This window comes from Monodon monoceros, unplaced genomic scaffold, assembly GCF_005190385.1.
Source record: "Monodon monoceros isolate NGI ecotype Baffin Bay Population unplaced genomic scaffold, NGI_Narwhal_1 Super_Scaffold_1, whole genome shotgun sequence".
Lineage (NCBI taxonomy): Eukaryota > Metazoa > Chordata > Mammalia > Artiodactyla > Monodontidae > Monodon > Monodon monoceros.
This window is the reverse complement of record NW_021703765.1, coordinates 59,235,377-59,260,280: the sequence shown is the minus strand read 5'-3', so window position 1 is coordinate 59,260,280 and position 24,904 is coordinate 59,235,377. Positions and strand designations below refer to the sequence as shown.

The 24,904-nt window shown below is 39.2% G+C and overlaps 1 protein-coding gene across 5 annotated transcripts in view; it reads left to right on the top strand.

Moving 5' to 3' along the window:
• Positions 1 to 24,904, top strand: part of SPIRE1 (spire type actin nucleation factor 1) — a 202,485-nt gene that overhangs the window by 126,636 nt on the left and 50,945 nt on the right. For all 5 annotated transcript variants that reach the window (XM_029231583.1, XM_029231574.1, XM_029231593.1 and 2 more), the window contains one exon: positions 8,116 to 8,241. In XM_029231583.1, coding sequence (XP_029087416.1) covers positions 8,116 to 8,241 — 126 coding nt within the window. The remainder of the gene's footprint in view (positions 1 to 8,115; positions 8,242 to 24,904) is intronic.

Genomic DNA, 24,904 nt, shown 5'->3' with positions numbered 1-24,904 from the left:
GGGGTGGGATAGGGAGGGTGGGAGGGAGGGAGATGCAAGAGGGAAGCGATATAGGGATATATGTATATGTATAACTGATTCACTTTGTTATAAAGCAGAAACTAACACACCGTTGTAAAGCAATTATACTCTAATAAAGATGTAAAAAAAAAGAAAAGAAATGGTAGGTGTTATGGTTTTCAATAAATCTATAATTTATAAAAAAAAGAGACTGTGCTGATTTATGATTTACCATAAATGGTATTAATGGCATTGTGATTCAGGGGGAACCATATGGCTTCAGAAATTCCATTCCTCTTATTGTTTAGCATTTGTATAATAAATAAAATATTGTAAAATTTTAGTATGGCTATATTAAGTTATTGCCCATGAATAGTTTTTTGAGTTATATTTCCAGTGTTAATTCATACTTTCAAAAAAATCTGGCATGTTTCTGTAAATATAAGAATATAGTTTACAAATAATAAGCCCCGCTTATAAAAAGCTAATATGTTTTTGGTTTGCCACATAATGTCAGAATTTACATGCTATTTTGAAAACTCATCAGGAGAGAAATTTAAGAAAAGGATAGTACTGTAGAGTGTGATTAAAAATAGAAAAAAACCCTATATTTTTTTAAGATTTTTTTTTTTATGTGGACCACTTTCTAAAGTCTTTATTGATTCCGTCACAATATTGCTTCTGTTTTACGTCTTTTGGTTTTTTGGCCGCAAGGCATGTGGGATCCCTGGTCCCCGACCAGAGATCGAACCCGCACCGCCTGCATTGGAAGGCAAAGTCCCAACCACTGGACCGCCAGGGAAGTCCCTAATTTTATTATACCAAGCTAGATTAGTACAGTGCACAGTTTATCTTCATCTTCAAACTGCACATGTATTACAGCCAGCTGAAGTGGAATGAGTCTGTTATTTTCATTTGTGTATAAATTTGGCCTAGGTTTAATGGAGTATATCCAAGGGAAGCCATAATGTTTGTTTGAGCTTGTCTGTTACTGAGTGAAGGTGTGTTAACATAGGTTAGTTGGGTGACCATAGTCCATGAGTCAAATTAGAGTGACTCCAAGGAACAAACTGCAGTTCTCTGTACTTCAAAATGTTTGTTCTCTAAGTTTTGAAATTTGCTGGAAACGTGCTAATTTTCTCACTGGTTTAGGCAAAAATTTAGTAATTTATCCTAACTATATGATGCTGCATTTAATGAAGATGATCTTATGACAAATGCATGATTATACTCACTAGGCAAAACATTTTAATTATGGTTTAAAATTATATTCTACTTAGATTTTTGCAAATAAAATCCTAAGCTTTGTGAACTGAATATTTTTTAAGACATTTGAATTTTAGCAGTTGAGAATAAATTATGGGGAAATTTGGAGTTTAATATTATCAACAAAAGACTGTGATATAAAACCTAAATATATCAGAAGATATAATTCTGATTATGCCTTTTTCTCTTCTAAGGTGATATTATTTACACACACTGCAGTATGTGTCTCCAGACATAAAGAGTGACTTGGATTGCTGAACGCTTCATAATTTAGAGTTTAAACAAAAACTGTATTCTCAATTAATTGTGCCAAAGTTTTTAAAAATACTTTATGGTCTTTTACTGTGTAGTATTTTGACGCTAATTAGGGTAAAAGGCCAATGGATAATAGAGTTTCTGGCATACATCTTTGATTTGATATCAGATAAAGATTTTTTTCCTAGTTGGTACATTGCTTCAAAATACAAATGCTAACTTATTTGACCAAAAAATGTTTCCAAATGTTTTGAAAGTATTGTAGGCTGTCTTTTTTCTAATCACATCAGTCTAGCCCAGGTTTGCTGATAATTTCAAGTTTTGTTGAAAATATATAACAAGGTCTTATGTGTGTAATGAAGTTTTCAGAAAATTAATTTCGATTCTGGCAATATTATTAATGATTCTATACAGAGAATTCAGATAATGGAGTTGTCAGATAGACTTTTTTTTTTTTGCGCGGTATGCGGGCCTCTCACTGTTGTGGCCTTTCCCGTTGCGGAGCACAGGCTCTGGACGCACAGGCTCAGCGGCCATGGCTCACGGGCCTAGCCGCTCCGTGGCATGTGGGATCTTCCCAGACCGGGACACGAAGCCTTGTCCCCTGCATCAGCAGGTGGACTCTCAACCACTGCACCACCAGGGAAGCCCAGATAGACTTTTAATTGATGTTCAGGATTCTAAGAGTCAGGATTGAAACTTTGAGTAGAGAACTGGAAAATATATAGAAAGAACCAAATGGAAATTTGAGAACCAAAAAATGAAGTAACTGAAATAAAAGTTTAGTGGATGGGTTTAATAGACTAGACGGAGCTGAAGAGAGAATGAAGTGGAACGTTGTCAATAGAAAATATTCAGAGTGAAGCACAGACACAAAAAGAATAAAAGCAGTACACATAATTAAAGTCCCAAGGAGAGCCAATGAAGAGAGAGGATGGAAGGCATATTTGAAGACATACTAAGAATTTCCCAAAACAATGCAAAACACTATGCTGCAGATTCTGGAAGCCCCACAAACAAAAAGAGCAAGATAAATTAAATGGAAAACAATCTAGTTTCATACCTAAACTGCTAAAAACCACAAGCAGAGAGTCTAAAATCAAGCCAGAGAAAAAACTGGACTGCACCTGACTTCTCAACAGAAACAGTGGAATCTAGAAGAGACTGGAATGACATTGTCAAAGTTCTAGAATAGAACCTAAAATTCATTACCTAGTGAAGTATCTTTCCAGATTAAAGGTAAAGTAGTTCTTTTCCTGACCAAAAAAGCAGTGGCCTAGAGTAGGAGTTGGGGAGTCATCAGCTTTATAGGTAGCATTTAAAGCAGTTAGAGTAGACAAGATCAACTAAGGTGAGTAGAGAGAAACCCAAAGATCCAAGATTGAACCCTAAAAACTCCAGCATTTTGGTTTAGCTTAAAATTTATTCATAGAACAGCGAAGGTAGGTTAAGTAAGAAATTATATAGCTTAGTCTTCTCCTTTTAGAAATAAGCTGAAACCCAGCAATGTTAAATAAATTGTCCAAAGTTATATAATGGCATGTTGATAGATATGGGACAGAACCTGTTCCTTCTAATTGTGTCCCTCTGCCCCCAAACTATCCCCTCTTTGGTAACTGTAGAAGATGATTTTGTTGCATGCTTACTGTATACTATGCTCTATGCTTAAGCACTTTAAGAACATTATTTCCTTTAATGGAAGAGTAATATACTCTTCATTCTAGGGTGGAGTGCATAAGGACTTGGGCTCTAGAGTTAGACTGCCTGGGTTCATTTCCAGTTCTGTCTCACTGTGTGGCCTTGGGTAAATTACTTAGCTATTCTAAATCTCTAAATTGGGTTGTTGTAAGGATTAGAGGTGAAGATGCATGTAAACACAAAGAATAAAATAAATATCAACATTGACACTGAAATAACCACTGGGGTTATTTTTCCTCTGAGGGATTATTTCTCCTCTGTCTCAATGGAAGCTTTGTGGAATTTCGTTGTTCTTTTAAAATTTTTTATACATTTAAAAATTGTGGTAAAATACACATAAGAGTTACCATTTAAACCATTTAAAGGTGTACGATTTAGTGCCATTAAGTACATTCACAATACTGTCCAGCCATCACCACTGTCTAGTTCTAGAGCTTTTACATTATCCCAGATGGAAACCTCATACCCATCTCTTCCCATCCTTCCTCCTTCAGCCCCTGGCAACCACTAATCAGCTTTCTGTCTCTGTGGATTTATGTATTCTGGGTATTTCATATGAATGGAATCATACAGTATGTGACCTTTTGTGTCTGGCTTCTTAGACTTAGCATAATATTTTTAAGGTTCGTCCATGTTGTAGCATGTGTCAGTACCTTTTTCCTTTCTGTGGCTTAGTAAGATTCCATTTTGTGAGTATACCACATTTTGTTTATCCATTCATCAGTTTAGAACATTGGAATTCTTTCCACCTTTTGGCTGCTATGAATAGTGCTGGTATGAACGTTTGTGTTCCAGTTTTTGTTTGAACACCTACTTTCAATTCTTTTGGGTATATACCTAGGAATGGAATTGCTAGATCACATGGTAATTCTATCTTTAACTTTTGAGGAACCATCAAGCTATTTTCACAGTGGCTTCACCATTTTACATTCCCACCAGCAATACGCAAGGGTTCCAATCTCTCCACATTCTTGCCAACACTTATTTTCCATTTTTTCTTTATTTTTATAGCCATTCTAATGGATGTGAGTGGTATCTAATTGTGGTTTTGATTTGCATTTTCTAATGACCAGTGATGTTGAGCATCTTTTTATGTGCTTTTTGGCCATTCGTATACCTTCTTTGGAAAAATGTCTAGTCAAGTCAATTTTTAAATTAGATTGTTTATCTTTTGTTGAGTTTGAGTTCTTTATGTATTCTGGATACTAGATCCTTATTAGATATATGATTCGCAAATATTTTCTCTGATTCTGTGGATTATCTTTTCACTCTCTTGATAGTGTCCTTTGATGTACAAAAATTTTTAACTTTGATGAAGTCTAATTTATCCATTTATAGGCATACCTCGGAGATATTGCAGGTTTAGTTCCAGACCACTGCAATAAAGCAAATATTGCAATAAAGTGAGTTACATGAATATTTTGGGTCCCCACTGCATATAAAAGTTATCTTTATGCTATACAGTAGTCTATTAAGTGTGTAATAGCATTATGTCTAAAACAATGTACATACCTTAATTTCAAAATAAAAAAAAATTACAGTAGTAATACCAAAAATCACTGATCACAGATCACCATAATGAATGTAATAATAATGAAAAAGTTTGAAATATTGCGAGAATTACCAAAATGTGACATAGAGACAAGAAGTGAACAAATGCTGTTGGAAAAATGGCACTGATATACTTGCCCAATGCAGGGTCGCTACAAACTTTCAATTTGTAAAAAAACACAATATCTGCGATGCACAGTATAGTGCAATAAAACAAGATATGCTATTTCTTGTGCTTTTGGTATCATATCTTAAAAACCAGTACTGAATCCACGACCATGAAGGTTTACGCCTATGGTTTCGTCTAAGAGTTTTATAGTTTTGGTTCTTATATTTAGGTCTCTGATCCTTTTTTTTTTTTTTTCCGATACGCGGGTCTCTCACTGTTGTGGCCTCTCCCGTTGCGGAGCACAGGCTCTGGGCGCGCAGGCTCAGCGGCCATGGCTCACAGGCCCAGCCACTCCGCGGCATGTGGGATCTTCCCAGACCGGGGCACGAACCCGTGTCCCCTGCATCGGCAGGCGGACTCTCAGCCACTGCGCCACCAGGGAAGCCCCCGATCCATTTTGAATTAATATTTATGTATGGTGTGAGATAGGGGTACCACTACTTCATTTTTTTTTTTTTTTTTTCCTACATGTGGATATCCAGTTTTCCCAGCATCATTTGTTGAAGAGAATATTCTTTCCCTACTTAATGGTCTGGGCGCTTTCGTGAAAAACAATCAATCATAGATATATGGGTTTATTTCTGGACTCAGTTCTATTTCATTGATCTGTATGTTTGTCCTTATGCAAGTACCACTTTGTTTTGATTAGTATAACTTTGAGGTAAGTTTTGAAATTTGGAAGTTTGAGTCTTCTAGCTCTGTTCTTTTCAAGATTGTCTCAGCTATTTGGGGCCCCTTGCAATTCTATATGAACTTTAGGATCAGCTTTTCCATTTCTTCAAAAAAGGCCTTTGGGAATTAGTTAGGGATTGCATTCAATCTGTAGATCATTTTGTGTAGTATTACTGTCTTAACAATATTAAGTCTTCCAACCCATGAATACGGGATGTCTTTCCATTTATGTAAGTCTTCTTTAATTTCTTTCAGCAATGCTTTAGAGTTTTCAGTGTGTAAGGCTTGCACCTCCTTGGTTAAATTTATTCCTTAGTATTTTATTTTTTTGCTATTAAAAAAAATGGTATTGTTTTCTAATTTCATTTTCTGATTGTTCATTAGTATTGTATAGAAATAGAACTTTTTTGTGTTGATCATGTATCCCACAACTTTGCTAAAATTGCTTCTTAGTTCTAATAGTTTTTGTGGATTTTCTACATATAAGATTATATCATGTGCATTAAAAAAATTTTAGAGTTTTACACCAGTGTTTTCCAAGTTGCAGGGCACAGCCTGTTAGTGGGTTGTGAAATCAATTGAATGTGTAAGTTTTGTTCTGTGAAATTTTTGTGTATAAAACATATACATATGCATGTGTTTGAATCCTTATGTAAAATGTATTTCTATTTATTTATTTATTTAATTTTTGGCTGCGTTGTGTCTTTGTTGCTGCACGCGGGCTTTTTCTAGTTGCAGCGAGCAGGGGCTACTCTTCGTTGGGGTGTGCGGTCTTCTTATTGTGGTGGCTTGTTGTGGAGCACAGGCTCTAGGCGCACGGGCTTCAGTAGTTGTGGCATGCGGGCTTCAGTAGTTGTGGCACACGGGCTCGGTAGTTGTGGCTCATGGGCTCTAGAGGGCAGGCTCAGTAGTTGTGGCTCACGGGCTTAGTTGCTCTGCGGCATGTGGGATCTTTCCAGACCAGCGCTTGAACTCGTGTCCGCTGTATTGGCAGGCGGACTCTCAACCACTGTGCCCCCTAAAATGTATTTCTTACTGTGAATTACAGTCAAAAATGTTATGCCATATTCAGAACATATAATTGGAATATAAAATTGTGGGATTAGTGAAAGGTGAAAGTCCTAGCAGATGCCTTTCATAACCTTGGAAATGATAATTCTATATGGGAAGCTGTTTTCTGCGTACAAAAATAATTCTGCAAAAAATATACTCTCTGTTCATTGGTCACTTTGTGAATAATTAAGCTTGTGAGATTTTTGCTTTTCATGCTCCCAAGGAATCAATTCTTAGCCTGTTTTTGGTACTGTGGAAAAAGTTTCTTACTGAAACTCAAGATATTTTCCTGAGAATGTATTTTATTAAAGATAGTAATCTATTAAATTGCATACAATACTTACTACAAATGACAAAAATAACAGAAAGACACATTGTGAAGGATATTATAAGCTACAAAGATATCTTTTACTCTCCAAAAGATACAAGTTATTGAATATAATAAATGTGTATTTTCAGTAATTATATTAATGTCAAGTTTACTGAATATAGTAAAGAATAAGGGAGAACTTACAACTTTTTAATGCAAATGAAGTACCTTAAAACATAACCGTTGTACACAGATACAAAACTATTATTTTATAGAAAGATAAAGTTATGTTTTTAATAAAATGCACTAGGCTCTTGACAGGATGTCTTTTCCAATCTAATAAGCTGTGTTTGATTTTTCTAAATTGTTGTGCGTGATGTTAAATTGCATCTTTTACCTACAAGTAGTTTTGTGGGGGTTATGGGCTGTGTATTGTAAAGGACGTTAGGACTGGTAGTATCACCAGTTGCCCTCTGCCCTCTTTCCTCCACTCCCCATCTACTGACGAGGTATCTTCCCAGTGGTCCCCATGTCTTCCTGACATTCTTTTTACTAAATTATACAACTCAGTGTGTATTAGAATGATCCTGGGCTTCAGAATCAAATAGGACTGTGTCAAATTCTCCTTCTCCCTTAACGTTAACTTTATGATTGTGGACAAGTCACGTGACTCCTCTGAAGCCTTAGTTTCTGTTGCTATATAATGGTGCTAATTCAGGGTTACGTTGAAGAGTAAATGATATTATGCTGTGTATATGAAATGTCAAACATGGCATGATAAATACTCAATAAATGGTAGTTATTAAAATACCTGAGTTCTGATCAGTACTCAGTAATTGGTAGTCCCTTTCTACTCCCAACCAAAACTTTTACACATGCCCTATCGTTTTCAAGTAGAAGCTAACTAATTCTAGTAAGCTCATCTGTGCTGCTGGGTGTTTGTTAGTTACTGGACCACTTTTTCCATATAATTGTGTGGACTTTACTGGTCGTCTTGTGATGCATTAAGCTTTGGGTGATGGGAATTGTGGGGTTGCCTTGCTGTCTGATATGAAAATGTGAATATACTGGGTGTGTCTGTTTTTAATGTACAAAAACCCCACAGATAATAAAAAAGTACCTTTATTTTCCTCTTCTGTAGTTATGTGCTGCTCATCTCCCAACTGCATCAGAGGCACCAAATCATTATCAGGCAGTGTGTCGTGCACTGTTTGCAGAGACAATGGAGCTGTATACATTTCTGACTAAAATTAAGAGTGCAAAGGAGGTAAGTACTACTGCTTTCCTATTTAATGGCATTGTGAAAGAGAAACCTGAATTTTCAACATTGCCTATCATATTATTTAAAATATTTATTGCCATCCTGATGAGTGCTGAAAATCATTCAGGAAAGAAGCAACTTAGGCAGAATTAAATCTGTTCTTTAAAATGTTACTGTGTGAATCCATTTAATAAAACAAAGATTTTCATAAAGCTTCCTTACAAATGGAAAATAAATGTTACTGAACTGGTTTAGTCAGTTTCCCATGTGACTTGCTTTTCACCCTCTTTCTGCCACTCTTCTTTTGTCCATTGTAAAAAAATGTTAGTGTGTCTTTCAGGAAGGGATAAGGATGCAGAGAGGAAGCTACACATCTGATGATTTAAGTTTTATAGTGGATGTGATTAAATATTTAATGCGGGAGATATGAATTAACTTTCAGATAATCCAGAATCTCATTTTAGCTATTTTCTTTATTATCTATCAGTGTCTATGAGTTAAAAATACTATGTGTACCCACCCACAGTGGGCCAGTAGTCACTGCATGAGGCAGGGGCTGGCAGCCAACCAGGCCGGGGTCCAGCCGCACTCACCAGCGCACCCACAGCAGTCAGCCCCGCCACAACTGAAGGCCCATGCAGCCCACAGAGGGTCACTTCTGTCACATATAGCCCTGGTGCCCAGAGAGGAGTGTGCTGCTGGGCCCCATAGAATGTCTCCTATAGAAGGCTACTTATCCAAGAATGGGAAACACAGCTGACCTACTTAATACATAAAAATAAACCTTCCAAACTCTGTACTACGGAATAGAAAGAGTACAGAGGCAGGGTGGGGGTAGAGGGAGCTTTCCCTTTTTACTTTATATAACTTGTGTATTTTTCAATTTTTATAAAATTTTGTGTAATAAAAACATTTTAGTTGAAAAACAATTTCGTGTAGAGTCCAAAGAGAATCATTCTAATTTATTTACAAGGTGAATTGCCATATTTCACATCCCACAGACAGTTGTGAAGATTCTTGAGATCTTTGTAAAGCACCTGGCACGTAGTAAGAGCTCAGTACATGATCAGTGGTGGGTATCATTTCTTTTGTGACTGAAGTATGGAGTTTATCTGAAACACTAGTTTAAAACCCACGATGACACAGTTTGGGGAGAGACACATATGGGATGTGTAATATAGTACACATATGGGATGTGTACTATATTAAATAAAGTACGACTAATTAGTTCTGGTAATATGTAAGTTTATTCAGATCACCCTTAATAAATCACCTTAAATAAATCCATTTTATATGTATGAATAAGAGCTCCAAGCTTTCCTCTTTAGTTCTAACCAGGATACTGCTTATAGTCTGTCTTTTTTGATAGGCTAATGAAAAGTTATGTCTATTTTTCTAGGAATTTATAGAATTGGACCCAAGAAGAAAGTCTTTAACAGGGTAGAAAGGGTGAACTAATTGTTATTTGAAGAATAATTATAAATACGTCATAAACTAGCTTTTCCTCCTGGACAGAACCAGAGGACAGAGGGTCCAGTTAAAAGCTTCCGAGGAAACATCCAAAAGCACATCCTCAATTAAGGTTTAGTAGAGTAGATTTACTAAAAAGATTACTTTTTTTTGGGTAATTGTCTTCTCTAGCTTGTTGGAATTGAGATTGTCTTCTCCAGAGAGGCTAGTGATATTTTTAGGGCATAAGTAGAGTCCTGTGGGGTTAGAGTGAAGCAAATGAGCTCTTAGAGCCCTTCCAACACAGTCTTAGGAATCATTTCTGAGCTTAAAGAACAGGATTAATAAATTTTCTCTTGCAATGAGCTTCAATTTTTTTATTTGCTCTTGATGAAAACTTTGCTTTGCCAGACAAATTCTTAGAAAGGGATTATTTATTTAAATAAGTCTATTTAAAGAAAATGCTCACAAATGGAGTAAAAGAACACGAGTGTTTGGAACCATTGGTGGCTTTTGTGATGCCCACAGGGACCAGCCAGGCCCTGGTCAAGGTTGAGGTCGGGGTTTTGGCCGTATCTCACCCTGTCAACTTCTGGCACCACCCCACATCTGGGTCTTCATAGACACGAGTTGTGTCCTGTTTAATCATCTCCTACTCTTGTTCCTTACTTTGCTGATCTCTTCTCAACCTTTTCCATTCTTTTTCTTTTCTTATACAGCAGGTTCTTACTATTCATCAATTTTATACACATCAGTGTATACATGTCAATCCCAATTGCCCAATTAATCACACCACCATCCCCACCGCACCGTGGCTTTCCCCCCTTGGTGTCCATATGTTTGTTCTCTACATCTGTGTCTCAACTTCTGCCTGCCAACCAGTTCATCTGTACCATTTTTCTAGGTTCCACATACATGCATTAATATACAATATTTATTTTTCTCTTTCTGACTTACTTCACTCTGTGTGACAGTCTCTGGATCCATCCACGTTTCAACAAATGACCCAATTTCATTCCTTTTTATGTCTGACTAATATTCCATTGTATATATGTGCCACATCTTCTTTATCCATTCGTCTGTCAGTGGGCATTTAGGTTGCTTCCATGACCTGGCTATTGTAAATAGTGCTGCAATGAATATTGGGGTGCATGTGTCTTTTTGAATTATGATTTTCTCTGGGTATATGCCCAGTAGTAGTGGGATTGCTGGATCATATGGTAATTCTATTTTTAGTTTTTTAAGGAAACTCCATACTGGTCTCCATAGTGGTTGTATCAATCTACATTCCCACCAGCAGTGCAAGAGGGTTGCCTTTTCTCCACACCCTCTCCAACATTTGTTGTTTGTAGATTTTCTGATGATGCCCATTCTAACTGGTGTGAGGTGATACCTCATTGTAGTTTTGATTTGCATTTCTCTAATAATTAGTGATGATGAGCAGCTTTTCATGTGCTTCTTGGCCATCTGTATGTGTTCTTTGGAGAATGTCTATTTAGGTCTTCTGCCCATTTTCTGATTGGGTTGTTTATTTCTTTAATATTGAGCTGCATGAGCTGTTTATATGTTTTGGAGATTAATCCTTTGTTGATTCGTTTGCAAATATTTTCTCCCATTCTGAGGGTTATATTTTCGTCTTGTTTATGGTTTCCTTTGCTGTGCAAAAGCATTGAGCTTTCATTAGATACCATTTGTTTATTTTTGTTTTTATTTCCATTACCTTAGGAGGTGGATCAAAAAAAGATCTTGCTGTGATTTATGTCAAAGAGTGTTCTTCCTATGTTTTCCTCTAAGAGTTTTATAGCGTCTGGTCTTACATTTAGGTCTCTAATCCATTTTGAGTTTATTTTTGTGTATGGTATTAGGGAGTGTCCTAATTTCATTCTTTTACATGTAGCTGTCCAGTTTTCCCAGCACCACTTATTGAAGACACTGTCTTTTCTCCGTTGTATATCCTTGCCTCCTTTGTCATAGATTACTTGACCATAGGTGCGTGGGTTTATCACTGGGCTTTCTATCTCCTCCCATTGATCTATGTTTCTCGTTTTGTGTCATTACCATATTGTCTTGATTACTGTAGCTTTGTAGTATAGTCCGAAGTCAGGGAGTCTGATTCCTCCAGCTCCATTTTTTCCCCTCAAGACTGCTTTGGCTATTCGGGGTCTTTTGTGTCTCCATACAAATTTTGAGATTTTTTGTTCCAGTTCCATAAAAAATGCCATTGGTAATTTGATAGGGATTGCATTGAATCTGTAGATTGCTTTGGGTAGTATAGTCATTTTCACAGTATTGATTCTTCCAATCCAAGAACATGGTATATCTCTCCATCTGTTGGTATCATCTTTATTTTTCTCATCAGTGTCTTATAGTTTTCTGCATACAGGTCTTTTGTCTCCCTAGGTAGGTTTATTCTTAGGTATTTTATTCTTTTTGTTGCAGTGGTAAATGGGAGTGTTTCCTTAATTTCTCTTTCAGATTTTTCATCATTAGTGTATAGGAATGCAAGAGATTTCTTTGCATTAATTTTGTATCCTGCAACTTTACCAAATTCATTGATTAGCTCTAGTAGTTTCCTGGTGGCATCTTTAGGAGTCTCTGTGTATAGTACCATGTCATCTGGAAACAGTGACAGTCTTACTTCTTCTTTTCCAATTTGTATTCCTTTTATTTCTTTTTCTTCTCTGATTGCCGTGGCTAGGACTTCCAAAACTATGTTGAATAATAGTGGTGAGAGTGGACATCCTTGTCTTGTTCCTGATCATAGAGGAAATGCTTTCAGTTTTTCACCATTGAGAATGATGTTTGCTGTGGGTTTGTCATATATGGCCTTTATTATGTTGAGGTAGGTTCCCTCTATGCCCACTTTCTGGAGAGTTTTTATGATAAATGGGTGTTGAATTTTGTCAAAAGCTTTTTTGCATCTGCTGAGATGATCATTTGGTTTTTCTTCTTCAATTTTTTAAAATGGTGTCTCACACTGATTGATTTGCATATATTGAAGAATCCTTGCATCCTTGGGATAAATCCCACTTGATCATGGTGTACAATCCTTTTAATGTGTTGTTGGATTCTGTTTGCTAGTATTTTGTTGAGGATTTTTGTATCTATATTCATCAGTGATATTGGTCTGTAATTTTCTTCTTTTGTAGTATCTTTGTCTGGTTTTTGTATCAGGGTGATGGTGGCCTCGTAGAATGAGTTTGGGAGTGTTCCTCCCTCTGCTATATTTTGGAAGAGTTTGTGAAGGATAGGTGTTACCTCTTCTCTAAATGTTTAATAGAATTCACCTGTGAAGCCATCTGGTCCTGGACTTTTGTTTGTTGGAACATTTTTAATCACAGTTTCAATTTCATTACTCTGATTGGTCTGTTCATATTTTCTATTTCTTCCTGGTTCAGTCTTTGAAGGTTATACCTTTCTAAGAATTTGTCCATTTCTTCCAGGTTGTCCATTTTATTGGCATAGAGTTGCTTGTAGTAGTCTCTTACGATGCTTTGTATTTCTGCAGTGTCTGGTGTAACTTCTCCTTTTTCATTTCTAATTTTATGGATTTGAGTCCTCTCCCTCTTTTTCTTGATGAGTCTGGTTAATGGTTTATCAGTTTTGTTTATCTTCTCAAAGAACGAGTTCTTAGTTTTATTGATCTTTGCTACTGTTTTCTTTGTTTCTATTTCATTTATTTCTGCTCTGATCCTTATGATATCTTTCCTTCTGCTAACTTTGGGTTTTGTTTTTTTTCTTTCTCTAGTTCATTTGGGTGTAAGGTTAGATTGTTTATCTGAGAATTTTCTTGTTTCTTGAGGTAGGCTTGTATTGCTATAAACTTCCCTCTTAGAACTGCTTTTGCTGCATCCCATAGGTTTTGGATCATCGTGTTTTCATTGTCATTGGTCTGTAGGTATTTTCTGATTTCCTCTTTGATTTCTATAATGATCTCTTGGTTATTTAGTAACGTATTGTTTAGCCTCCATGTGTTTGTGTTTTTTACGTTTTTTTCCCTGTAATTGATTTCTAATCTCATAGCATTGTGGTCAGAAAAGATGCTTGATATGATTTCAGTTTTCTTAAATTTACTGAGGTTTGATTTGTGACGCAAGATGTGATCTATCCTGGAGAATGTTCCGTGCACACTTGAGAAGAAAGTGTAATCTGCTGTTTTTGGGTGGAATGTCCTATAAATATCAATTAAATCTATCTGGTCTATTGTATCATTTAAAGCTTCTGTTCCCTTATTTATTTTCATTTTGGATGATCTGTCAATTGGCGTAACTGAGGTGTTAAAGTCCCCCACTATTATTGTGTTACTGTCGATTTCCTCTTTTACAACTGTTAGCAGTTGCCTTATGTATTGAGGTGCTCCTGTGTTGGGTGCATATATATTTATAATTGTTATATCTTCTTCTTGGATTGATCCCTTGATCATTACGTAGTGTGCTTCCTTGCCTCTTGTGACATTCTTTATTTTAAAGTCTATTTTATCTGATATGAGTATTGCTACTCCGGCTTTCTTTTGATTTCCGTTTGCATGGAATATCTTTTTCCATCCCCTCACTTTCAGTCTGTATGTGTCCCTAGGTCTTAAGTGGGTCTCTTGTAGACAGCATATATATATGGGTCTTGTTTTTGAATCCATTCAGCAAGCCTGTGTCTTTTGGTTGGAGCATTTAATCCATTCACGTTTACGATAATTATCGATATGTACGTTCCTGTGACCATTTTCTTAATTGTTTTGGGTTTGATTTTGTAGGTCCTTTTCTCCTCTTGTGTTTCCCACTTAGACAAGTTTCTTTAGCATTTGTTGTAGAGCTGGTTTGGTGGTGTTGAATTCTCTTAGCCCTTGCTTGTCTGTAAAGCTTTTGATTTCTCCATGGAATCTGAATGAGATCCTTGCTGGGTAGAGTAATCTTGGTTGTAGGTTCTTCCCTTTCCTTACTTTAAGTATATCATGTCACTCCCTTCTGGCTTGTAGAGTTTTTGCTGAGAAATCAGCTGTTAATCTTATGGGAGTTCCCTTGTATGTTATTTGTCGTTTTTCCCTTGCTGCTTTCAATAATTTTTCGTTGTCTTTAATTTTTGGCAATTTGATTACTGTGTGTCTCGGCGTGTTTCTCCTTGGGTTTATCCTGTATGGGACTCGCCGCACTTCCTGGACTTGGGTGGCTATTTCCTTTCTCATGTAAGGGAAGTTTTCGACTATAATCTCTTCAAATATTTTCTCTGGTCCTTTCTCTCTCTTTTCCTTCTAGGACCCCTATAATGCGAATGTTGTTGAGTTTAATGTTGTCCTAGAGGTCTCTTAGGCTGTCTTCTTTTCTTTTCATTCTTTTTTTCTTTATTCTGTTCCATGGCAGTGAATTCCACCATTCTGTCTTCCAGGTCACTTATCCGTTCTTCTGCCTCAGTTATTCTGCTATTGATTCCTTCTAGTGTAGTTTTCATTTCAGTTGTTGTATTGTTGATCTCTGTTTGTTTGTTCTTTAATTCTTCTAGGTCTTTGTTAAACATTTCTTGCATCTTCTCGATCTTTGCCTCCATTCTTTTTCCAAGGTCCTGGATCATCTTCACTGTCATTATTCTGAATTCTTTTTCTGGAAGGCTGCCTATCTGCACTTCATTTAGTTGTTTTTCTGGGGTTTTATCTTGTTCCTTCATCTGGTACATAGCCCTCTGCCTTTTCATCTTGTCTGTATTTCTGTGAATGTGGTTTTTGTTCCCCAGGCTGCAGGATTGTAGTTCTTCTTGCTTCTGCTGTCTGCCCTCTGGTGGATGAGGCTACCTAAGAGGCTTGTGCAGGTTTCCTGATGGGAGGGACTGGTGGTGGGTAGAGCTGGGTGTTGCTCTGGTGGGCAGAGCTCAGTAAAACTTTAATCTGCTTGACTGCTGATGGGTGGGGCTGGGTTCCCTCCCTGTTGATTGTTTGGCCTGAGGCACCCAGCACTGGAGCCTGCCTGGGCTCTTTAGTGGGGCTAATGGCAGACTCTGGGAGGGCTCACTCCAAGGAGTACTTCCCAGAACTTCTGCTGCCAGTGTCCTTGTCCCCATGGTGAGCCACAGCCACCCCCCGCCTCTGCAGGAGACCCTCCAACACTAGCAGGTAGGTCTGGTTCAGTCTCCCTTGGGGTCACTGCTCCTTCCCCTGGGTCCCGATGCACACACTACTTTGTGTGTGCCCTCCAAGAGTGGAGGCTCTGTTTCCCCCAGTCATGTCAAAGTCCTGCAGTCAGATCGCACTAGCCTTCAAAGTGTGATTCTTTTGGAATTCCTCCTCCTGTTGCCGGACCCCCAGGTTGGGAAGCCTGACATGGGGCTCAGAACCTTCACGCCAGTGAGTGGACTTCTGTGGTTTAAGTGTTCTCCAGTCTGTGAGTTACCCACCCAGGAGTTATGGGATTTGATTTTACTGTGATTGCACCCCTCCTACCCTCTCATTGTGGCTTCTCCTTTGTCTTTGGATGTGGGGTATGTTTTTTGGTGAGTTCCAGTGTCTTCCTGTCGATGATTGTCCAGCAGCTAGTTGTGATTCCGTTGTTCTCACAAGGGGGAGTGAGAGCACATCCTTATACTCCGCCATCTTGGTTCAGGGCCTTTTTTTCTTAATATATAATTTATGATTCATTAAAATGAAGCAAAAGCTTTGTTGACATATCTAGGCAGAAACTTGAATCTCCATTCTTCTTTCTGGAAACTCTGCTCCATTTTTAAAAGGAACTTCTCAGTACCCTCAGGCTCTTCTCAGGACTCCCGCTCCCCCAAGGGCAGTGCTTTCTCTTGCCTCCCTCTTGTGGGAGGCTGCTCTGTCCTCCACAGCTTCAGATCTTTGGACTGGGATCGGTTGGTGATATTCCCTCTCTCTGCTGCTTCTAAACAATGACTCTTCATACTTGTACCAAAACCTCATGCCATCTGCTTCTGTTATTCTTAAACCCATTGTCACTGTCATCTGCCAGCATCTTGACTGATTTGATTGATAAAAGAAACTTTAGCTTTGTCTCCTTGACACCTCCTCTACTTCAGTACTCTGCTTACCTGAATGCACCTTTGTCCTCGTGATAACCTGTGATCATTCCATCTTGGAAATCGTGGGCTTTCGTTCCTCACCCCCTGCCCATTGAGCTCTTCCACTCACTGCCACCTGAACCGGTATTGTCCCTTGACCTCCCCTCCCCGCTATTTTCTGACAGTTTATCAGTCCTTCCTGGATTCACTTCTTGTCCTGTGTGGCTTAGATTTAGTCACTTCACCAAGAGTTCAGGCCCACATGTCCAACCTGGGTTATTACAGTAGCCTCCTGCTGGTCTCATCTCTGTAAATTCTCTCTGTCCAGTTCACCTTCCACTTTGTCGGGAATGATTGCTGTAGGTCACAGATCTGACCCGAGGAGTCTGGCTCCTTGCCCAAACCTCCACGTGTTCTTCCAGGCCTGACCTGAGGCCTGCTTTCCCAGGCAGGCCTCCCGGGGGCGGGCTGCCCTTTCTACTCGGGACTTGAGTGCTGCACTCTGGTTTTCTGTAGGGGATGGTGAGCTTGGTGTGCCACGCCCACAGGCCACAGGGGCACACACACCTGCATTCCTCACCCGGCGCCTGCATTCCTCACCCGGCACCTGCACTCGAAGGACCTTGGCTAAGGCCCTTGCCTCCACTCCTTCCCTCCACCAGCCCCGGGTCCACACATGCGGGGCCCTGCTGTCCAGTGCTCTTCCAGAGTGAGAAGATCACCCACCTGCACCGCCTGTCACCTGACCTCACCCAGCGCCATTCTGAGGGGAAAATAGAGCAAGGAGAGCAAAACCTCTTTGTTGGCCTCTCGTTTGCGCTGCTGCAGTAAGGGAATAAGGGCGTGGTTGTTATTTTCAGTTTGGCTCCTCCTTCCTGATCACTGGACACCTGGCAGCTTGACAAGGCACTTTGCTTTCTGGTTAACATGGCTCCTCATGGCCTAGAGAGTGAAACCAAACTCCATTGTCTTGCACACGAGGCCTTATGGCATTTCACCTAGTTGTGTTTTTATTCTCCTTTTCAACTCTCCCTTCTTTGCATTTTACACTATCCAGTCAGAATTACTTACAGTTTCCGAATATATCATGCTTGTTGTATGTCTGTGGCCCTAGCACTTTTCTGTTCTTTCTGCCTGGCATTCTCTCCCCGCCTTGCCTTCTTGGTGAGCTCCTGTTTACCCACCTAAAGCCTGCTCACGTGGTACCTCCCTCCATCCTTCACTCCCTCTGTCTTATACCCCTCAGTCCTGCACGTCTCATACTCCCCGGGAGTTATTTGCTTGTCTTTGAACTGTTTCTCCACAGCTGGACCAGATAGTGCGATGAATGACTGTGTTTTGAATCATTTTCCTGTTGGTGACTCTTACTGCAGTGTGTGCATGTAGGAAACACTCTAGAAATGTCTGTTGAACTGAAATGATTTATGCATTCTGTCTGTGTTTTCAGAGCTTCAGAAATGTTCTGGTTGAAAGAAGCCAGTTTTGAAAGCATTTTTGACTATTAGAAACATTTTGACCAAGATATTTCTAGTAAATACAGGAAGTTTTGTGGGCTGTAGATGAGACCTTTGAGTGCCCTTTCCATTCTTTAACTTTACAAATAAGAACTTACTTAATAGTGAGTCTTGAGAAGGTAAGCTATAAGATATGTGGAAATCCTGGCATGAACATTCTGTACCATTTAATTACAGATTTTATACTACATAAATTGCCTGTCAATACTGAGGTTTTAGGAATAAAGTCTTATAGGGTCCAAATGCATTTCCCTTTCCTCTTCAATGTATGCATTTTTCTTGAAATTAAAGAAAATTTTCATACATATTAGTTCATATATGTATGTTAGTCACTTTAACCTTTAACCTAGTCTCAAGAGTGCTAAATTCACACTAATAATAAAAAACTCTGGGCTAATTTGATTTTCTTTCTGAAGATCTCAAAATACACAATTTTAGAATCGGACGAGGGACTTCCCTGGTGGCACAGTGGATAAGAATCAGCCTGCCAGTGCAGGGGACATGGGTTCAATCCCTGGTCCGGGAAGATCCCACATGCCACGGAGCAACTAAGCCCGTGTGCCACAACTACTGAGCCTGCACTCTAGAGCCCACGAGCCACAGCTACTGAGCCTGCATGCCACAACGACTGAGCCTGCACTCTAGAGCCCGTGTGCTGCAGCTACTGAGCCCACACACCGCGACTACTGAAGCCTGCATGCCTAAAGCCCGTGCTCCACAGGAGAAGCCCGCGCCCCACAATAAAGAGTAGCCCTCGCTTGCCACAACTAGAGAAAGCCTGCGTGCAGCAACGAAGACCCAACGCAGCCAATAAATAAATTAATTAAGTTTTTTAAAACCCATGGGATTTCTTTTAAAAAAAAGAATCAGACGATCTTTCTTCTATACCTGTGAGTTACTGTATATCAACTGGAATTTTCAAAGTAATAACGTCTGATTCAACAGGTTGATTGATTATCTGATTATCAGTGATGTTTCAAACAACCATATATCTGTGTGTGTGCGTGTATAAAATTAGGGTAAAATATTAGTATCAAAACATTTGAGCTCAGTTGTTGATAATGTATTGATTTGATAGACCAAAAGTACTTTATATTAAACCTCTTATATGCTCAATTGTCAGTTTATTAAAATATAAAACCCATAACCTATTTCCAAGTGTTATAATTGTTCTATAAAGTGGTCATTACATTTACCAGACCTAGCTACTTTATAAAGCACAAGGCCTTGTAGTCCATCTATTTATTTAGAAAGTAAATTCATTTTCATAATGATCTCTTTTCATGATGTGATGATTTCCTTCTTAAACAATGAATGAGACCCTTTAAGGTGGTTCTCCAAACGATAGAGAAGATTTGAATAGGCTGCTGTTATTGTGTCTCAAAGGCAATTTGATATCCTTGAAAGTGAGTACGTGTTCCTGTGTCTTATAAGCAATTTGATATCCTCGTATGTAAGTGTAGATGGAGGGACTGTCTGAGCCGTCCATTTAGTGCATAGGGTCGCGTGAAAGAAGAGATGGCCCGTGCCCTCGTGCCAGTGAACCCCCCCAGCCCAACTCGACTGGCTAGAGCTGGTGAGCATGTGCAGTGGGGAGGGGAGGATTGAGCTTGGCAATTTCAAGTGTAAATTACTTTGTTGGAAAAAAGGAAATTATATTAATGGCAGTGTGCTTTAATTCATTGCTGTCTAAGTAGTTTTTGATCATCAGTCCCTGGTTTTGTTATTATTACATGAAATTATTTATCAGTTCCTCATACTTTAAGCCCTACAGCCGCAAAGTGGCTGCTGTTGTTTGCTTCATTTAGTCTTCATGACCAGTCCTGTGACTCTCACTTTGTAGATTAGTAAACTGAGGCTTAGCTTAGAGGTTCCCATAGAAGGAAGTTCTCAGCACTTCTGATGCCCGTGTTTCCATCCTCATCCCGCTCTCCAGCCTGGCGAAGGTGCTCTCTGCAGTTATTCCTGTTTTCTTGTAAGAACAGTCACCTGCAACAGACTTGTCCATGGCTGACAGGAGTCCCTGGAGGAAAGTGCAGGTGTACGCTTTGATACAGGCTTTTAATCAGGGTTGGTAAGAAGGGGGTGTGAGCCAGAGAGAATAAAATTTGGAGTTGGGGGAGAAGGGGGCTCATGAGGGAACATGTGTGCGAGAGCGTGTGTGTGTGTCTGTCTCACACACGCACACAGATGGGAATGGGATGGGAGGAGGGATGTGTCATGTTAGGTTTAGGTATGAAGTAATATGGAAATGGAAATGTCAAAGATTGAGATAAAATTATTTCCAGACTAGAAGGTCAGTTGACTGATTCCAGTATGTTCCCAGCCTGCTCTAACATTATTGCCTCCACATTTAGTGTGTAGTGTGCCCTACCCACCTTCTCCAGGAAATCCTTTCACAGTAGAGGTGTAACTCTCTGTATCATTGTAGAAAAAACTTGATGTATCAGGGAAGTACACTGTTTAAAAAGAACCTTTTGAAAAAAAATCTTGTTTTCAAGCAAATAACTCATTTTTCATTTTTATTATATTTAAAATATATCAACACCAGTCATTTTTTAAAGCCCCTTTTGTGTTGGTGAATCATATTCTTCCACTCATTAGTCATGCGACTGGCTTAAGTCAAATAGCCTTTGCTAGATTTCTGTTTACTTCACTTTAAAAAGGGAAGTGGGGGCAAAATAGACATGCTCAGATTCCTTCTAGTCATAAAATGCTCTGCAGAAAGTGCAATTCATGTGACTAAATCTTTGTTCTATTCATTCAAGATTTTCCTCATTTTTGTACCAGTCTTGTTTTGTGTAGGCAAAATATATACAGATAAACATTTAAAATGCATTCCCAGTAAAATTTGCTAGGAAGTTAATGTATACTATTTTATATCATATTTTATCCATTTTTTTAAATCCGGTTTTATATTTTAAATTCAAGATGGATTTCATAGGAAAGCAGTTCAGTGTTGTAGATTTTATAGGAAAGCTCAGTGTTGTCAGTATTGAGCTGTAAACTCAATATTGACATTGCTACTGTACTGATGTCAGTGAGGACTAAAACTTCTGTATTTTATTTATTTTTAAAATTATTTATTTATTTATTTGACTGTACCAGGTCTTAGTTGCAGCATGCAGGATCTTTACTTGCAGCATGTGGGATCTAGTTCCCTGACCAGGGATCAAACCCGGGCCCCCTGCATTTGGAGCACAGAGTCTCAGTCACTGGACCACCAGGGAAGTCCCAAACTTCTGTATTTTAAAATCTAACGGTAAGCAAATTCCTGGAAAGAAGAAATTCCTAATATAATAATATTAGTCATAAGTGAATGAACAGTAAAAATAATTGAACAGGGCTTCCCTGGTGGCACAGTGGTTGAGAGTCTGCCTGCCGATGCAGGGGACACGGGTTCGTGCTCCGGTCCGGGAGGATCCCACATGCCGCGGAGCGGCTGGGCCCGTGAGCCGTGGCCGCTGAGCCTGCGCGTCTGGAGCCTGTGCTCCGCAACGGGAGAGGCCACAACAGTGAGAGGCCTACGTATCACACACACACACAAAAAATAATAATAATAATAATTGAACATTATGAAACATGTTCATATCATTGCAATAAGAACTCTTTTAATTAGAAGGCATGTAAAAGGTTTTTAAAACACGTAATTTCTGTTAGAAGATTATATACTTAAAGTGATGAAAGTTTTCTCTCCCCTTGCAATTTCTTGTGCCATACATGTAAATAACCCCAGAATGAAGGTAGAATACCCCCAAACATCTTGATCTTTGAGGGATAAGATGTCTAATATCGTTAAGCCATCTTGGATTTCTTCAGAGGCAGGCTATCACAGTGTAGATTGTCATTTCCGATTATCTGATCATAATGATCTTTATCTCTTCTTAAGTGTGAGTGCACCTGTGGTGCTTGATTATTTAGTTGCTTGTTGACATCTTAAACTCCTCTTATAAATGCTATGTTCATTCACCCTCTGAATTATGGCTCTTCATTTGTATCCTTCAGTCCTCAGCTGAAAGGACGTCTGAGGCGTCTCCTAAATGCTCTTATGTAGTGAGCGCACTCGGCCTGTTTCTTTAAAGTCACATTACTCTGTGTATTTCCTTTCTAGCAGCCATCACAGTCTAGAGTTGTTTTGCTGGTCTCTTTTCCCCCTCATTCATATCTGCCACTAGGATACATTCTCACTGAGGGCAGAGATCTTTTCTGTCCAATTCACTGCTGCAACCGCAGTGTAATAGGGCCTGTATAAATCTTGGATCAGCGTTGAATGACTTAGAGAACTGTGGCAGGTGTTGGACATCTGATTTCTGCCACCTCTCTCGAATCGTGGTCCCCTGACACTCCTGACTTGTCTCCAGATGCAGAGCCTCCTTCGTGTTCTTACCTGTGCCTTGCTCGTGCAGTGGTCTGCGTCTCTTGCCTGAGTTGTGGCAAGGCCTCCTAATGGAGGATAGACTGTATCTTCCAGCGTTCTGTCCCCGTGTACAGTCTATCCTCCAGTGTTCCATCTATCGTCCAGCTTTCTGTCCCTGTGTAAAGATGTGTTGACTCCTTGATGCTTGTAGGTGGAAAGTTTAGACCCCTTAGCACAGCATAGGGACCGTTTACAGCCGGGCCCCAATCTGACCTCTCTGGGCTCTTCATTCCCTGTTGCTCACCACGCGTTCACGCTTTGCTACCTTCCTCCAGCCCCTGATTGCCGAGGGCCTCTGCACCTGCTGGAAATGTCCTTCTCCTCTCTTCTCTCACATAGAAAATGCATACTTAAGACCTAACTCAGATGTCCACTGTTCTGAAATGCTTCTGCTGATCGAAGTTAATTTCTTTATTCTCTGTGTTCATTCATAGAGCAGTCTGCTCTGGCTTCTGTCACTTATCACACTGTATTGGAATTACCATTTACGTTCGTCTCCTCATTAGACTGAACATCTTAGGGACAAGGACCATGTTTATATTCCCAACCTTGTCATAGAATTAGGGACCGAGGACAGCATCTCCTGTCGTCTTTTTAGGTATGTTCCCCTTGCTGCTTCCTCAGCTTAGGACAACACTAGGGCGCTTCATTAATGAGATTTTTTTCAACCTAGTAAATGTCACATTTTGTTATATAGTTGAATTTTCCTAAGTGTTTAACACATTAACATTCAAGAAGAAATAGAGCAAAAGAGAATCAGCCTTAAGTCCTTTATAGTCCATCCCCTTGTATTCGAGCTGCTGTCCAAAGTGGGAACCTGAGGAGTAGGGGGTGAGATGGAGTGCTACTGGATTTTTATAATTTTTTCAAATATTTCCACTCTAAGGAAATGTATGTGCTTTGGGAAAAAAGATCCAAAGCCCACAGCTGCAGCTCTGGGCTCAAACAATTTATGTCACTTTCACATAAACATTTATAATCCCTGACTATCTCTTATTCATTGCCTTTGTGAGCACTTTAAACTTCGTGATAGTCCTGATAAGTAGGCAGTACTACTGTAAAGATGAGTTTCTCCACTGTGTTTTCAGCTCTTTTCATTATCTTTTGGTTTATAGATCATTGGATAAACAATAAAGTGGTTGCTGTGGGATCAGCCTTTTTAGGTGATGGGAGAAATATGACAGAAAGATAAGATTTCTCCATCCCATCCTTCCGGGGGATTCTGAGTTTAGGGAAGAAAATACAGATTTTCCTCTGAATAATTTTCCTTTTGATTGAGCTTCCGCTTATTAAAGTTGACGTGATAAGAACTATTGAAGAGATTTAAGTGAACGTTCTTGGTTGAAAGTATCTTAATTCACATATTCAACAAATATTTACTAAGCACCTACTAAGTGCAAGGCACTGTTCTAGAGATTTGAGGAGCCCAACAGTGAACAAAGTAGACCAAAACTACTTCCCCATGGAAGCTTGGAATCTGTCAGGGAGAGGCAGACAGTGAACATATTAAGTAAATCATATGGACTGTGAGAGGCAGGATGGACTTTGGAGAAAGACGTAGACTAGGGGTTGCTCATGGCAGGGTGTGGGGCTTGGAATTTATATAGGGTGGTCAAGGTGGGCCCCATTGAGAAGGTAACCTTTGAGCAAGAATGAGAAGGATATATGGGAATTAGCTAAGTGGGCATCTGGGGTAAAGCTTTCTAGGGAGAGGGAGATGGGGACTTAGGTTCAGCTGTCATTGTTTGAGTGTTGCTGCTGATAAATAGATGACATAGCCTGATAGAGTCTCAGGGTGCCCAGAGGCATTTCACCTCCTAAGTCTCTTTTCTTTCACCATTTTAATTGTTAAAAAACCTGGAAGAATCTTCTAGTCAATAGAGTAGTACTTTATTTTTTTTATATTTTATGTTATGTTATTTATTTTTTATCTTAGTTTAGTCGTGCCGCACGGCATGAGGGATCTTAAGTTCCCCAACCAGGGATCCAACCCGCGCCCCTCTGTAGAGGAAGCGCGGAGTCTTAACCACTGGACTGCCAGGGAAATCCCAAGTAGTATGTACTTTAATTCTTTTGGGAATGGAGCCTGGGTTGCAGCCATTAGAGGAACAAAACACCTGTGCTTCTCCTTTTCGGTCTCTTCCCCGCTCAATTCTGATTTTGGTATTATGGCTTAAGTCATCAGAGATTTTATTTTTTTAAGCTAACTAATAATCCCTAGCAAAAAATGAGGAATTTTGAATATCAGAGATAATGTAATACCAGTACCTCTGATATATCTTTTTTTTTTTTT